Source organism: Callithrix jacchus, chromosome 12 (genome assembly GCF_049354715.1).
Source record: "Callithrix jacchus isolate 240 chromosome 12, calJac240_pri, whole genome shotgun sequence".
NCBI lineage: Eukaryota > Metazoa > Chordata > Mammalia > Primates > Cebidae > Callithrix > Callithrix jacchus.
Window position 1 is genome coordinate 119466025 of NC_133513.1, and position 12807 is coordinate 119478831.

General features: G+C 44.7%; 1 protein-coding gene across 2 annotated transcripts in view; it reads right to left on the reverse strand.

Moving 5' to 3' along the window:
- The window catches only part of ADAM12 (ADAM metallopeptidase domain 12), a 377960-nt gene that overhangs the window by 132239 nt on the left and 232914 nt on the right, over nucleotides 1–12807 (reverse strand). For both annotated transcript variants that reach the window (XM_008978894.5, XM_054243454.2), the window contains one exon: nucleotides 10576–10654. In XM_008978894.5, the coding sequence (XP_008977142.1) occupies nucleotides 10576–10654 (79 nt within the window). The remainder of the gene's footprint in view (nucleotides 1–10575; nucleotides 10655–12807) is intronic.

Below are 12807 nucleotides of genomic sequence, written 5' to 3' on the forward strand. Positions count from 1 at the left end.
GAACTGCTGTGAGGTGACCACTGGCATAGCAGTGGCCATGGTTGGCTCACTTCTCCAAAGCCTGGACTGCGTGCCGGGCTCGATGTCTGTTTCATCATCATATCCCACAGCTGGTTAAGTGCTCGAGCTGGGATTTGAACCTGGGTAGTCCGGCTCTGGCTTGTGATCCTAACCATGGTGTATACTGCCTCTAGACAGAAGTCTATCTTGGAGCCTGCCCTTTCTTGACAATTACATGGAAGAAAAGTCACCAAAACAGAGAGTTCCTCTGGGAACACGGGTTTGCCCCTTGCATTGTTTGGCTCCCAGAGTATCTCTGTTATGGGCACATCATGTCATATGCTGTTAGAGTGTATGTTCCCTGAGGACAGGGGCCGCACCCTCCCTTCTGCAGACTTGCCACAGAGTATGGGATGGGTACTGATCTGAGTTCAGTTGGGCCTTGGAGTGATGCATTTAGTAAATTCCCAGAGGCCTGTTCTGGCCTCTCCTCTCCTCGTATTTTGGGACTTTGGTTCAGCTGAACATCCTCTGCTCTTCCCCAGAAGGATCCTCTAGGTGTCTCCCATTGTAAATGAATGCCTCCCCTTTTCTAATCCACCTCATTGCAGTTTTATGTACTAATTGCATTGCTACAAACACCATGGCCAGAAACGTATAACTGAGACTCAGTGTTTTGTTCCCAGTGAATTAGAAGCAGTGTAGCACAGCATGAAAGAGCTGAGAGTCTCCCATCCAAGAGCTACCCAGGCCTGACCCTGCTTAGCTTCCAAGATCACTTCCAAGATCAGACAAGATCAGGCTCATTTTGGGTAGGGTGGCTGTAGACTAGGAGCTCAGATTCTAGAGTCAGACTATTTGGGTTTGAATCCTTATTAACTGTGGGTGTGGCCTAGTTACTTAACCCCTCCATGTCTCGGTATTCTCACCTGGGTTTTAAGACAGCAAAAATTAATTTTTGGTAAAGATCAAAAAGCAGAACATACGAAAAGTTCTGTGCACAGCATTTTGCCTATTGTTGATGTTTATTCAATGCTAGCTACAGCATTGGAGACTTGGTAAACATTTGTTGAATGAGTGCATGAATGAATGACTGAATACATGCATGCATGAGTGGAAAGGTAGGGGTTGTCACCATTGTAGAAGGTGAATCCTGGTTTGAGAAATTTGCATTTGACTGAGGAAGCATTGGGAGAAGCTGCTGCTGATTTGGGAGATCGCAATGTATATTCAATCTTGTGATATAAATAGAAAGCTGTTTTAGAAGGATCATTTGGATGGGAGTGGGGTCTGGATTAAAACTACGTGGGCCTGGGAGTGGGGAGAAAAAGTCAGGTGGCTAAAACGTCTTCCAGCTGTGGGGAAAGGAGGGCCTGAGCTGGCACAGCCATGTGACAGTGGAAAGGAAAGAGTGTGGAATGTAATATGGAGGTAGGAGTCACCATGGGACTTGGGTGAAGACCCAGGGGACAGAAGGCACCGGTGTTGAGTGCCTTGGCCAGTGTGACAGCAGAGCAGCCCTGTGAGGGAGAGGCAGGCAGGGAGAGCTGGTCGGTTAGGTATGTGTGGAGTAGAGCAATAGCAGGGAAATTCAATCCATTCTCAATTATGTTTTAAGAAGAATACGATGATGGGCCTTGCTCGTGGAGTCCTAGTTAGGGAGGAGGAGTCAGGCTAACAGGCTTGGGGGAAGCATAATGAAGAAGCAGATAAGCTGTAAGTCTGCCTTTCTTCATGGTCCAGGACACGTATCTGTCCTGTGAGCATCACTCACAATCTTCCTGTGCCCAGCTATCACCAGATCCCCAGCTGGCAGAAAACTGCCAGGTAGTTCACTGCCACCTTGGTGTTATCAGCACCGCACAAGCACCATCCTAGAAAATCTCCAGGAAGCCTCTATCTCCTTGCAGTCAGCTCTTGCTAGCCTGCCTGCCGTTCCATTGCAATGTATTTCCCTACAATCTCTAATAAGTCTCCCTTTCTTTACCTCCAACTGTCTTGGTAAATTCCTCTTACCCTCATGCCACTGGCCCAGACAGTCGCTGCCCACCCGCAAGAGCACTCACACTTGATACGCTTATGAGATGTGTGTGATCTCTGCCTTTCCCCTTCCCTCCACAGTTATCTTTTCGTCCCTGTTAGACGCTCTCTAACTGTAATGAACTGTGGTTAACTTTTGATATTCCTTTGCCCTGACCTGTCTAGTCCAAGCCGGTAGTAGAAGATACCAACCCTTTCTGACAATCAGTAGTTGCCATGGAAATGAATGGGATGTCACCAAACAACACCTTTTGCCAAAATATTAGATTCTATCGTTACCTGATGGCCCAGGCTCAGCTCATCTCAACAGGTCCCGTTTGACTATCGAAGCAAATGCTCTCTATCTTTTCTGGTGAGAAACATGCGCCATGAATGGAGCTTTTTTGGGTCCGGATCATGTCTAGGGTAAGACATTTCTCAGTCCATGCGCCTGGCCTCTGCTGCCATCGCCTCTCACCTGGGCTTCAGGCTCCTCCACAAGAGCCCTCTGCCTGATCCTGCCGGAGTTCCCCTCCCGTTCTCTCTGACTACAACTTCATGCGCAGCCAGCGGGTGCTTTTCAAAGCCCACACGTAGTCATGACATGCCTTGGGTAAGGGCCTTTAGTGGCCTCCTAACGTTCCTCTATCACAACCAAGGCTTTAACCACAGTCTTCAGGTCCTATACGCTCTGAATTTCATCAACTTCTAAACAATTCCTTGCACTCCACCTCCTTCCCCCCAGGTAAAATTCAGCATCAGCCTGGAATATTTCTGCTTCTCCTGTCCCCTGGTTCATGCCTGTTCAGCCTCCAGCTCTTGGTTCACATGTTCCTTTCCCCATAAAGGTTTCCATTTTACCTCCAACTGTCTTGGTAAATTCCTCTTACCCTCATGCCACTGGCCCAGACAGTCGCTGCCCACCCGCAAGAGCACTCACACTTGATACGCTTATGAGATGTTTATCGGATCTCTCAGACCCGATTAGGGCCCAGTGGCCTTTCCTTTGGTGCACTTAGCCCAGATGTTAATTATGTTTGTGATTACCAGGATAAGCACAGTCTTCTTCCTCTAGCCTCCCCCCATCCATGCTCCCCTTGTCTGTTTTTAATCCCTGCTGTATTCTCAGTGTGAGGGAGCATGTGTACAGGTCATGATGCCTGCACAGTGCAGGTGCTTGATATCTGCGTGTAACACGCATGTAACAGACACATGTATTCCCTCCAAAGCACTGACAGCATGTAGCCTTTCTGTGGGTCTCTGCCAGCCTCTCCCAGAGCTGTCTCTTGGCAAGTAGACAGCAGAAATGTCATGCAGATAGTCTCCTGCAGGCCTTATTAAAAGTAACAATATAAAATATAATCTCCCCTTAGATGTGGTCAGCAAAGGATAGAGCCACAAATATTTCATCCTCTCAGGACAGTCGAGAGAAAAGATGTGATTAACTCCAAAATTAAAGTCAGCCAGTCTTCTGAGTCAACCAGCTTACAGCAATTGTGGAGACAGTTAAAGAAAAAAGAAAAGCTCTACACACTATAGCCAACAAAAAGTGGTTCTTATTTTATATATAATTTTAAATTCAGGAAAATTCACTGTGTGCTGACTTTAGTGGATGAGGAGATGAGTCAGCAAATTTCTTTTTGTTTTCCAGCCTGATTCAATAGAAACAAAACCCTCAGAGCTGCATCTGGGTCCTCACCACGAAAAACAATACGAGGCCTTGGACTCTCCTTAAGGGGTCTTGCTGGAAGGGCCACTGTTCCGGGCAGTGAGTTTTACTCAGTGAACAAGATCGTTCACTCCCATCTGTCTTTACTGTAATGAAGCTGAGTGCTTGGAAAGGCATTCGAAGGAATGGGGTAAGGGAACTCCTGGGTTAAAGGAAAGGTCACCATTTTTCTAATTATAAACGCATCGTGTGCTTGATGCTTCCGGAGGTTTGGGGGTGCCAATTAATCTATCTTTCAGTTTCTTCCCCTAGTGGGGATGATTCACACAGTCAGATGAAGATCAAAACACAGCATCAGCTTAATCACTTCCAAAAAAGAGGTTTCTGGTATGTTCTGGAGAGGATACCAGTGTAGGCCTCCGCAGTAGAGAGGCTTCCTGCAATTTTCAACCTCTGTCCTCCCCACGTCCCAACCTCTTTCCCCTTCTTCCCAGCCAAAGCCTCAGGACCCATCTTGGGAAAAGTGGGGATGAGGAACTTGCTGCCTAGAGGACTCACTGGAGGGAGGGACAGAAGGGCAAATCTCACCCACTACCGACCTTAAGGGCTGCCCAAGGCAGGGGCTGCAGCCACCCCCCAAGTTAGCAGGGACCAGGGATTTTCAGGGCCTTCTCCTCCCACCCTCCTCCCTGTAAAGAGATAGTTCCATGGGGAGGACTGGGGGAAGAGGAGGGGAAGGGAGCATTCACCCTTTCACACACTCACCACTTGGAAAATGAGGACAGAAGAAATGTGAGCCCCCACTCCTGTGCACACAACAATCCGAGAACCCAGAAAAGTACAGAGTGTTCCACCACATGGACACAACCACTATCAGCGTCCTGGAGCCCTTCCACGTGGGCTGTTTACTAAGATGCCTGGATATGTAGCCTTCAGCTTTTGCAACCCAAGTCCCAAACAGACCCGGCAGCTGCTGAACCTCTCTCTCTCTCATCCTTTATTTCCCCTTCTTCTCGCTTACTGCGTTTTTCCTTCCAAGTGAGAAGGGGAAAAAATGCTGTGATGGTGAATACTGATCGCCAACTTGATTGGGCTGAAGGATGCAAAGTATCACTCCTGGGCCTGTCTGTGAGGGTGCTGCTAAAGGAGAGGAACATTTGAGTCCGTGGACTGGGAGAGGCAGACCTGCCCTCAATCTGGGTGAGCACCGTCTAACCTGCTGCCAGTGCAGCCAGGACAAAAGCAGGCAGGGGAATGTGGAAGGACTAGACTGGCTGAGTCTTCTGGCCTTCACCTTTCTCCCGTGCTGAACGCTTCCTGCCCTTGAACATCGGACTTCAAGGTCTTCAGTTTTTGGGCTCTTGGACCCACACCAGTGGTTTGCCAGGGGCTCTGGGGCCTTCAGCCACAGACTGAAGGCTGCACCGTTGGCTTCCCTGCTTTTGAGGTTCTGGGACTTGGACTGGCTTCCTTGCTCCCCAACTTGCAGACGGCCTATTGGGAGGCTTTACCTTGTGACTGTGTGAGTCAGGACTCCTTCATAAACTCCCCTTCATATACACATGTATCCTATTAGTTCTGTCCTTCTAAAGAACCCTGACTAATACAAATGCCTAAGAAAATGAAAACTAGTAAGGGAGGTTGAAGCAGAAAGCATAAAACTATTCAAATAACTTTGAAAGCATATTTTACATATTCTAGAGACGTCCGTATTAGACACGCACTGTGCACCGTCATAGATCGTGGACATTTGGAAGACTGGAGCCTATTGTAGTATTTCTGAGATCTCTCTTTTCTGTTTCTTTCAGAAATAACAATTTTCACTGTGGAGATAGCCTTAGTGCTGAGTCTGAAAACATTTTACATGAGATCTTAGGGGGCGTAAAGGAGGAAAAACATGTCACATGTGAACTAATGGCCCCGCCCATCACTCATGCATGAGATTGATCCACAGATCTTTACTTTACGCCTCCGTCTGTCTCTGTACTCCAGGTTCTTACAAAGCCATCAGCCTGCAGAACACCTTTACCTGGCTGTCCTTTGACAAACTCAGCACAGACAAACCAAGTGCTCTTGACTCTGGCCAATCGCCGACCATTCCAAGGCCCATGTCTGCAGGGAAAATTTTCACCAACTACTATGGGCTCATAGGAAACCTTCCTGTCTTCTGTCTACCAATGTTCCTACCAACCTTTCTTCCATTCTCTCATCAGAGGCCCTTCGAAATCACGGAACTGAACAGGCCATTCTGCTGCATGAGAACTTCCTATGGCTCCCAATTTTCAGTAGGTAAAGTTCAAACTCCTTAGTATTAAAAGGTTTCATCCCCATCTTGCTCTTCTTTTCTACCCACTTTTAAAGAACCAGATTAATGTCATTTCCTTATGAAATGGCCTCCAAAGAATTAAAAATCCGTCACAATTAAAATATCACAAAGGCATTTTGTTTACATCTCTTATTATAGTAAGTAATTATACTAAAACATATTTTTAAAATGTCTTTAAGATGTTCTGTGGCTTTCCAGTGGAATTTGTATGCTGAAGAATATATTTTAGTCGGCCTATCTTCCCATCGCCTGACAGTGTCTGCACACAGGAGATGCTTAATAAATGTTTGTTGAGTAAATAGATGAAGTAATGAATTTTACATGGCATCACCTAAGACAATGCAGTGCTAGATGGATACTTTTATTAAAAACCTAGTATGTGCCAAGATGCTACGTGAGGCTCTATGAGGGGATGAAAGGGATAGATAGCATACCCCACTCACGAAAGCTATTATAATTTCTATAACAAATAGTATAGATTATCATAGAAGAAATAATACTTTTAATATGAAGATATTAATGGATTGAATTACCTTAGTAGATATACTAATGCTGAACTATCCTTGCATTCCTCAGTTAAGTATAATTCAGTCAGAAAGTATTTTAAAAATATGTACTGGATAGGGTTTGTAAAATTTTATTTAGGATTTTTTGTCCGTAATTGAAACTAGTCTGTGGGATTTTTTTTTTTTGAGACGGAGTTTCGCTCTCGTTACCCAGGCTGGAGTGCAATGGCACGATCTCAGCTCACCGCACCCTCCGCCTCCTGGGTTCAGGCAATTCTCCTGCCTCAGACTCCTGAGTAGCTGGGATTACAGGCACATGCCACCATGCCCAGCTAATTTTTTGTATTTTAGTGGTGAAGGGGTTTCACCATGTTGACGAGGATGGTCTCGATCTCTTGACCTCGTGATTCACCCGCCTCGGCCTCCCAAAGTGCTGGGATTACAGGTGTGAGCCACCGCGCCTGGCCTGGGATTTGTTTTGTGCATGCTCTTTTTCTTGTTTCAGTAGCTCCTCCCACCCCCTCCTTTAAAAAAATGATTCTTCTTTTCCTCAGAAACTCTTTGTTTCTCATATGTCAGATAAAGCTCACCAGCTAAGTCATTTGAGTCTGATGATGCTTTTGTGAGTAAATATTAAAAATTACTATTAAAAATTTAATTTCCTCATATAGTTAATTTAAATTTTCCTCTTTCGCCTTGAACCAGTGTTAACAATTTTACATTTCCCAGAAAATGGTTAGCGTTGTTCATAACATGCTTGTGATTTGAAAAAATCTCTGAATGACGATACTTAGATCCCTCTTTGCATTCTTAATATTATTTACTTGAGAATTCTTTCTTAATTTTATAAAAGTGTTGTCCATTTTGTGAACATTCGCAAAGCACCAGCTTTTGGTTTAATTCATCTTCTCTCTTAGTTTTTTTGTTTGTTTGGTCTTCCTTTTCATTAATATCTGCTCATTTGAAAAATCTTCATTTCCGAGAGCGGTTTATTTAAGTCTCCCACTCTGTGAATGTGTCCAGATATTTTCAGTGACTTGCTTTAATGAATTAAGCGTATCAACTTTACATCTAGAGACTTCTTTTGAGGAAGAATTGCAAAGTGCTATGTCAGTATTGGAAGCTGTTTTGGTCAACTTGCTAGGAACCAAACAAAGCTTCACCCCACAATGCCTGATCTTGAATGTTTTTTTGTTTTGCTTTGGATTTTAAGAAATCCTTTAATTAGGAGCTAGGCTAAAGCTTAGTTCTAGATGAATCTATAATTAGATTTAAAAATTATATCTGGATTCTGTCATTTATTGCTTTATATATTTTGAGACAATTTTGCTGGTATACACTGTTTCAAAATTATTTTACCATCCTTTTAAATGACACTTTTTTTTTTTTGCCTTAAGGTCTAGCTTCTCTGATGATACTGCTACAGCAGGTTTCTTGGGTTTTGGATTAAGATTTGTCTACTATACCTTTTTCCATTCCTTTCCTTTGTTTTCACATTAGTATATATTTTGGGTGTGAATCTTGTAAAAATGATGTAGCTGGATTTTATTTTAAATTCTAAGCAGATTATCTATTTTTATTTTCATAAAGAGATTCTGTCTACTTACAAATAAAGAGATTAATATGTTGGCTCATTTTTATCTTATTATTTTGTCTTTTCCTATTCTTTAAATAGTTACACTTAAAAGTGCAGGACACATATCTTATCAAAATCTAAAGTTAATCAGCATGTCTATTATTCTCTAGTACAATACAAATTCTTAAAAAATTTTAAATCTATTAGCTCATTTTGTTTTAAACCACCCAAACTTGGTCACTGTTGCAACAGTTATTTTAAGAAGCTTATTTAAATTTATTCACATGCATTATTTTGCTGACTCCTGCCTCTGACTTCCTGTCCTTGCTGCCGGTGATCAGTTTCCTTCCCACCGAGCGATTATTTGTTAATTACCCTTTGATAGACACCTTTGTTAGAATCTGAGGGTAGTAAGTTCTCTCATCTTTGTATGAAAATGTCTATTTCGCTTTTATTCCTGTAAAATAGTAAATGAATCTAGGATTGAGACTGACACTGATTTCCCCTTAGCTCTCAAGTTTTATCATTGCAAAGTTACTAATGAAGAGTTTGGTGCTGTTGTCATTATTTTGTACAAATCTCCCTTTTACCTCAAGTTAAGAGTCCATCTCTGGTGCTCTGCAGTTTCATGGTAAGCTGCCCTGGAGTGTGTTGTGTTTAGTTATTCTCCCGGCTTGACGTGGTGGATTTTCTTCAAGGCTCAGGTCTTGCCTCAATTCAGGGACAGGCTCGTCATACTATGTTTAAACACTGCTTGCATCCTGTATGTGTTTTTAAATTTTATGTATTTTCATTGCGGAATTTCTATTACACCCATTCTGTTCTCTTTAAATTTCTTTTCTCTGATTTTTCTTTTATCTCGTGTTCTTCAAGGTCCTGATTCTTGTTTCTCTTGCCTGCTTGATACTTGAATACGATGGCTTTTTGCATTATGTGGCTTGTAATTTTGATTTGGGGCTCACCTTTAATATTTTTATTCCTTTTTCTTCCACGTGGGCATCTCCTTGTTATTTGGGTTCAAGAACTATTCCTACAGAACAATTTTGGGTTGGGCTTCTGCCGGGGCCCATGGGAGTTTCACTGATGATGTGGGACCGGTTTTGAGGTCAATATCTTGACTGGGAATTCCATCCCCATGCTGGTATTAAAAATTTGGACACAGGCCCAGACTGTTCCCAACATCCACACATGAGACTAAGTGGGGTTTCAACGCCTTCATTTTTTATGAAATCTTTTTCCAATGTGGGACACCTGGCAGACAATTCTCCCCCATAGCCCCCATCTCTGGATTGGAAGAGTTCTTTTTGTCTCTTTTTCACAGAGAAAAGCAGCTCTCCCGGGAATCTGGCTTTCATGGGATTCTCCGCTTCAGGCAGTTACTTCTCTTTTCCCAAACCCAAGCAGCAGGCCCTCTTCCTGGGTCTTGAATAGCCCTGTGGGTCTTGGGGAGCCCTTTGGTGGGCCCCAACTCACCCGCCAGTGCTCAGGACTAACAGCCCCTCTTTGTTTCTGCTCCTTGGGAACTTCCCGCTCTCTCTTTTGAGCTTAATCAGGCATTAGCAACAATTCTTACATGTTTATATTTTATCCAGGATTTCCGTGTGTTTTCTTTGGGCTGGGAGAGCTACAGCAGCTCATTCCACCAAGTTCCTGGAAGGCTGCAGGTATCAGCTTGTAAGTGCCAAGTGTCAAACAAGTGATAAAGAAGAGTGTTGGCGTCATGCAGAGAAGGGAGGAATCGCTGCAGACAATAATGGCTACTTGCCAAGCTTCAGTGATAAGGGCAAAGCCTGCCTGTGGCTCATCCTTTTTAAAATAAATACCCACAGCTCTTTAAAACAAGTAACCTTCCTCCTTCCCAGAGGGCAGGGACTCTGTCCTGTTGTCTTTGAATCCCCATATTCACATATGGGACAGATCACAAGGAGTGCGCAGCAAACATTTGTTAAAGCAACAAAGTGAGCATTTTCTCCAGGACACAGCAAAAGTTCAGATACCAGAAACGCAGCCTGAAAGGTGATCAATGCCAGGTTACAGTCAATCCCATGCCACAGAATCGTTTCCACATTGTGGTTGCATTCAGAGTGGGCTAAGCAGGATCAGTTTTCTTTTAACGTTCTTTAAGGTACCTTGGAGTTTAATGTAGCAAAGTTCAGCAGGCATGGCTGCCTTCCAAGCCACCTCGAACTGGCTAGGTTTTCTAAAAAGGATTTGCTCAAATGAGCATCCATAGTCCTTGGAAGGTGGTTTCAAGGTCAGCCCTGCCATAAAGCCATTCTGCAAGGGCCGTTGACGCACATACCCGGTCAAGGTTGGTGTTTTTGGAGTTACAGTGGAATGCCTCTCACTAAGGGACACACAGGTGCGTCTTGGGGCCTATGTTAATAATCTGGGCATGTGATTTTGCTCCAAATAAAATGGCTACAAAGTTTAAGCACAGATTCAGTGGTGCAAGATTATGGTGATGTGCCAGAATTACCGTGTAATTTCGAGTGAGGGAGACATCAGTACCATCTTGCAGATAGTGGGTTTCTGTGAAGCTGCTGGCAATCAGGCCTCTGTGGAAAAATAACAACACCATAAAAAGATGAGTACAGAATTGCATTGTGTTGTGCATGTCTAGGCTAGCGGGTGGCAAGACTGTGACATCTTTTTTTTTTTTAAACAGGTAATCCAAGGAGGGTCTTATTAGGACCTTCCCGGTTTAAGTTAGGTTCTCCAAGGAGAATTCAGAGGAGACTCAGACAACAGAGTCAGGTGTGTGTTCTTGGAACAACCTCCCATACAGTCAGTGTAGAGCCCGCCCCCTGTTTTTCTCTCGCACCTCATTCCTTCATACGTACACCTGGGCGCACATGCTTGCACATGCACATGTGCATACACACACACACATACTCTTGCATGAATAGTACAGGCAGATTTCTAATTTGGGAAAATCTCCCGCCTGGAAGTCACAGGCCCTGCCAACTGGAATCAATGGCTGAGCCACCTGCTGGGAAAATCATTCTGGTCCACAGCAGTGCCCCTCCTGCTCCCCCGCAGGTGAGAGAACCAGCTGACAATATTGAAATGTCACAGAAGAGATTAGAACAGCAATGAAATGTTAAAAGCAGAGATGTATGTATGAGGTGAGGAAAAATGATTTTGCACACCCTGAAATATTGAATTTCTAAGATAAATGGAAAGGGGGAGGAAAGCCCCTGTTTATCCTGACTATTAATAAAACTATATGCAGTCTACCAGAACTTCATTAAAGATTGCAAGGCATGGGTTACTTAGGTTTTAAGTTATTTTCCAATGTTTTACAGAACATACACTATTTTATCCTGATCAACCCAACCACAGGAAGTATTTCTTGTGTGAACACTACTGCCAGGTGCTGGCCGCTGGGACACAAAGAGAAGTAGGAATGGCCCCCCTGTTGATGACACCACGGGCTGGTCGGGTCATGAGTGACACAGAATCCAAGGTGAAGGGAGTGATCGCAGAGTAGAAACAGAGTCCTTCTGAGGCAGGAGAATCGGGTTTGGAGGCAGGGAACATAAGGCTGATTCATGCTGACTTCCTAGAAGTAAATCTAGCAGAAGCACTTCAGCTGTGACAGGAAATATCCTCTCCATTTACTTAGGGCACACCGAGTAAATGACCTTGTAACTCTACTTCATCCTCTTCATTGACGTAGGGCGTACACCAAGTAACCAATGGAAACCTCTAGAGGGTATTTAAACCCCAGAAAATTCTGTAATGGGGCTCTTGGGCACCTATGCTCAGGGCTGCTCTCACCCTGTGGAGTGTAATTCCATTTTCAATAAATCTCTGCTTTGGTTGCTTTGTTCTTTCCTTACTTTGTTCATTTCATCTAATTCTTTGTTTGAAACACCAAGAACCAGGACACCCTCCAGCAGTAACTCTTCTGGGGGCGTGGATGCGCCCCGGGTGGGGAAGGCTTTGCAGAGGGAGCCGACAACGACTGGGCTTTAGTGGATGGAGTGGGAGCCCGCCGGGCCCAGGAGCAGGTGGAAGGGGAAGGGAACTCCAGGCAGATAATGTGAAGGTCAGGGTCTGAAAGGTCTGCAGTCTGGGGAGCTGAGCTGGTGGAAGACAGAGAAAGGCTCTAAACGGAACCTGGGTTTTCTGTGTCTGGACAACAGGGAGTCAACCGTTGAATTAAAGACTGAAATTTGCGGATAGGGAAGGTGCTGCCTGACCTCTCCTGTCTTCAGGGAACACGCTTTGTTTCTGTGGGGGCTTCCTCCACTCCCGATCCGGAGATGAACACGTGACCCAAGCTAAGTGCATCATGAATCTTCCCTACAGCATGTTGAGCTGAGACATCCGGGGATGAGGGCTTTCTCCTTTGTTCTCAAGGCTCTAAGGATGTGGCCACAGAGCTTCCTCTACCCTGGTCCCTTACTTCAGGAGAATGCTGGTCAGAGGGAACATAGCTGTCACCCTCAGGCAGGGACAAAAGGCTGGGAGAGGGAGATGGGCCCTTTGCCCCAGGGCCTGCTCCACCTCTCCTCTTCCTCATAAGTCCCTCTCTTCTGCTTCCACTGCTTGGAGCTGGTTTTTGCAACCAGAGTCTTGCTCAGTATGGCAGGGAAGGAAAAGAAGCGGGAATGATGCAACCGTCAGAGATGAGAAGCACTTTCCTTACACGGTCAGAGTTCCCCAGACTCCTCCCAGCCAAGTTCAGAACTGAGAGTCAACT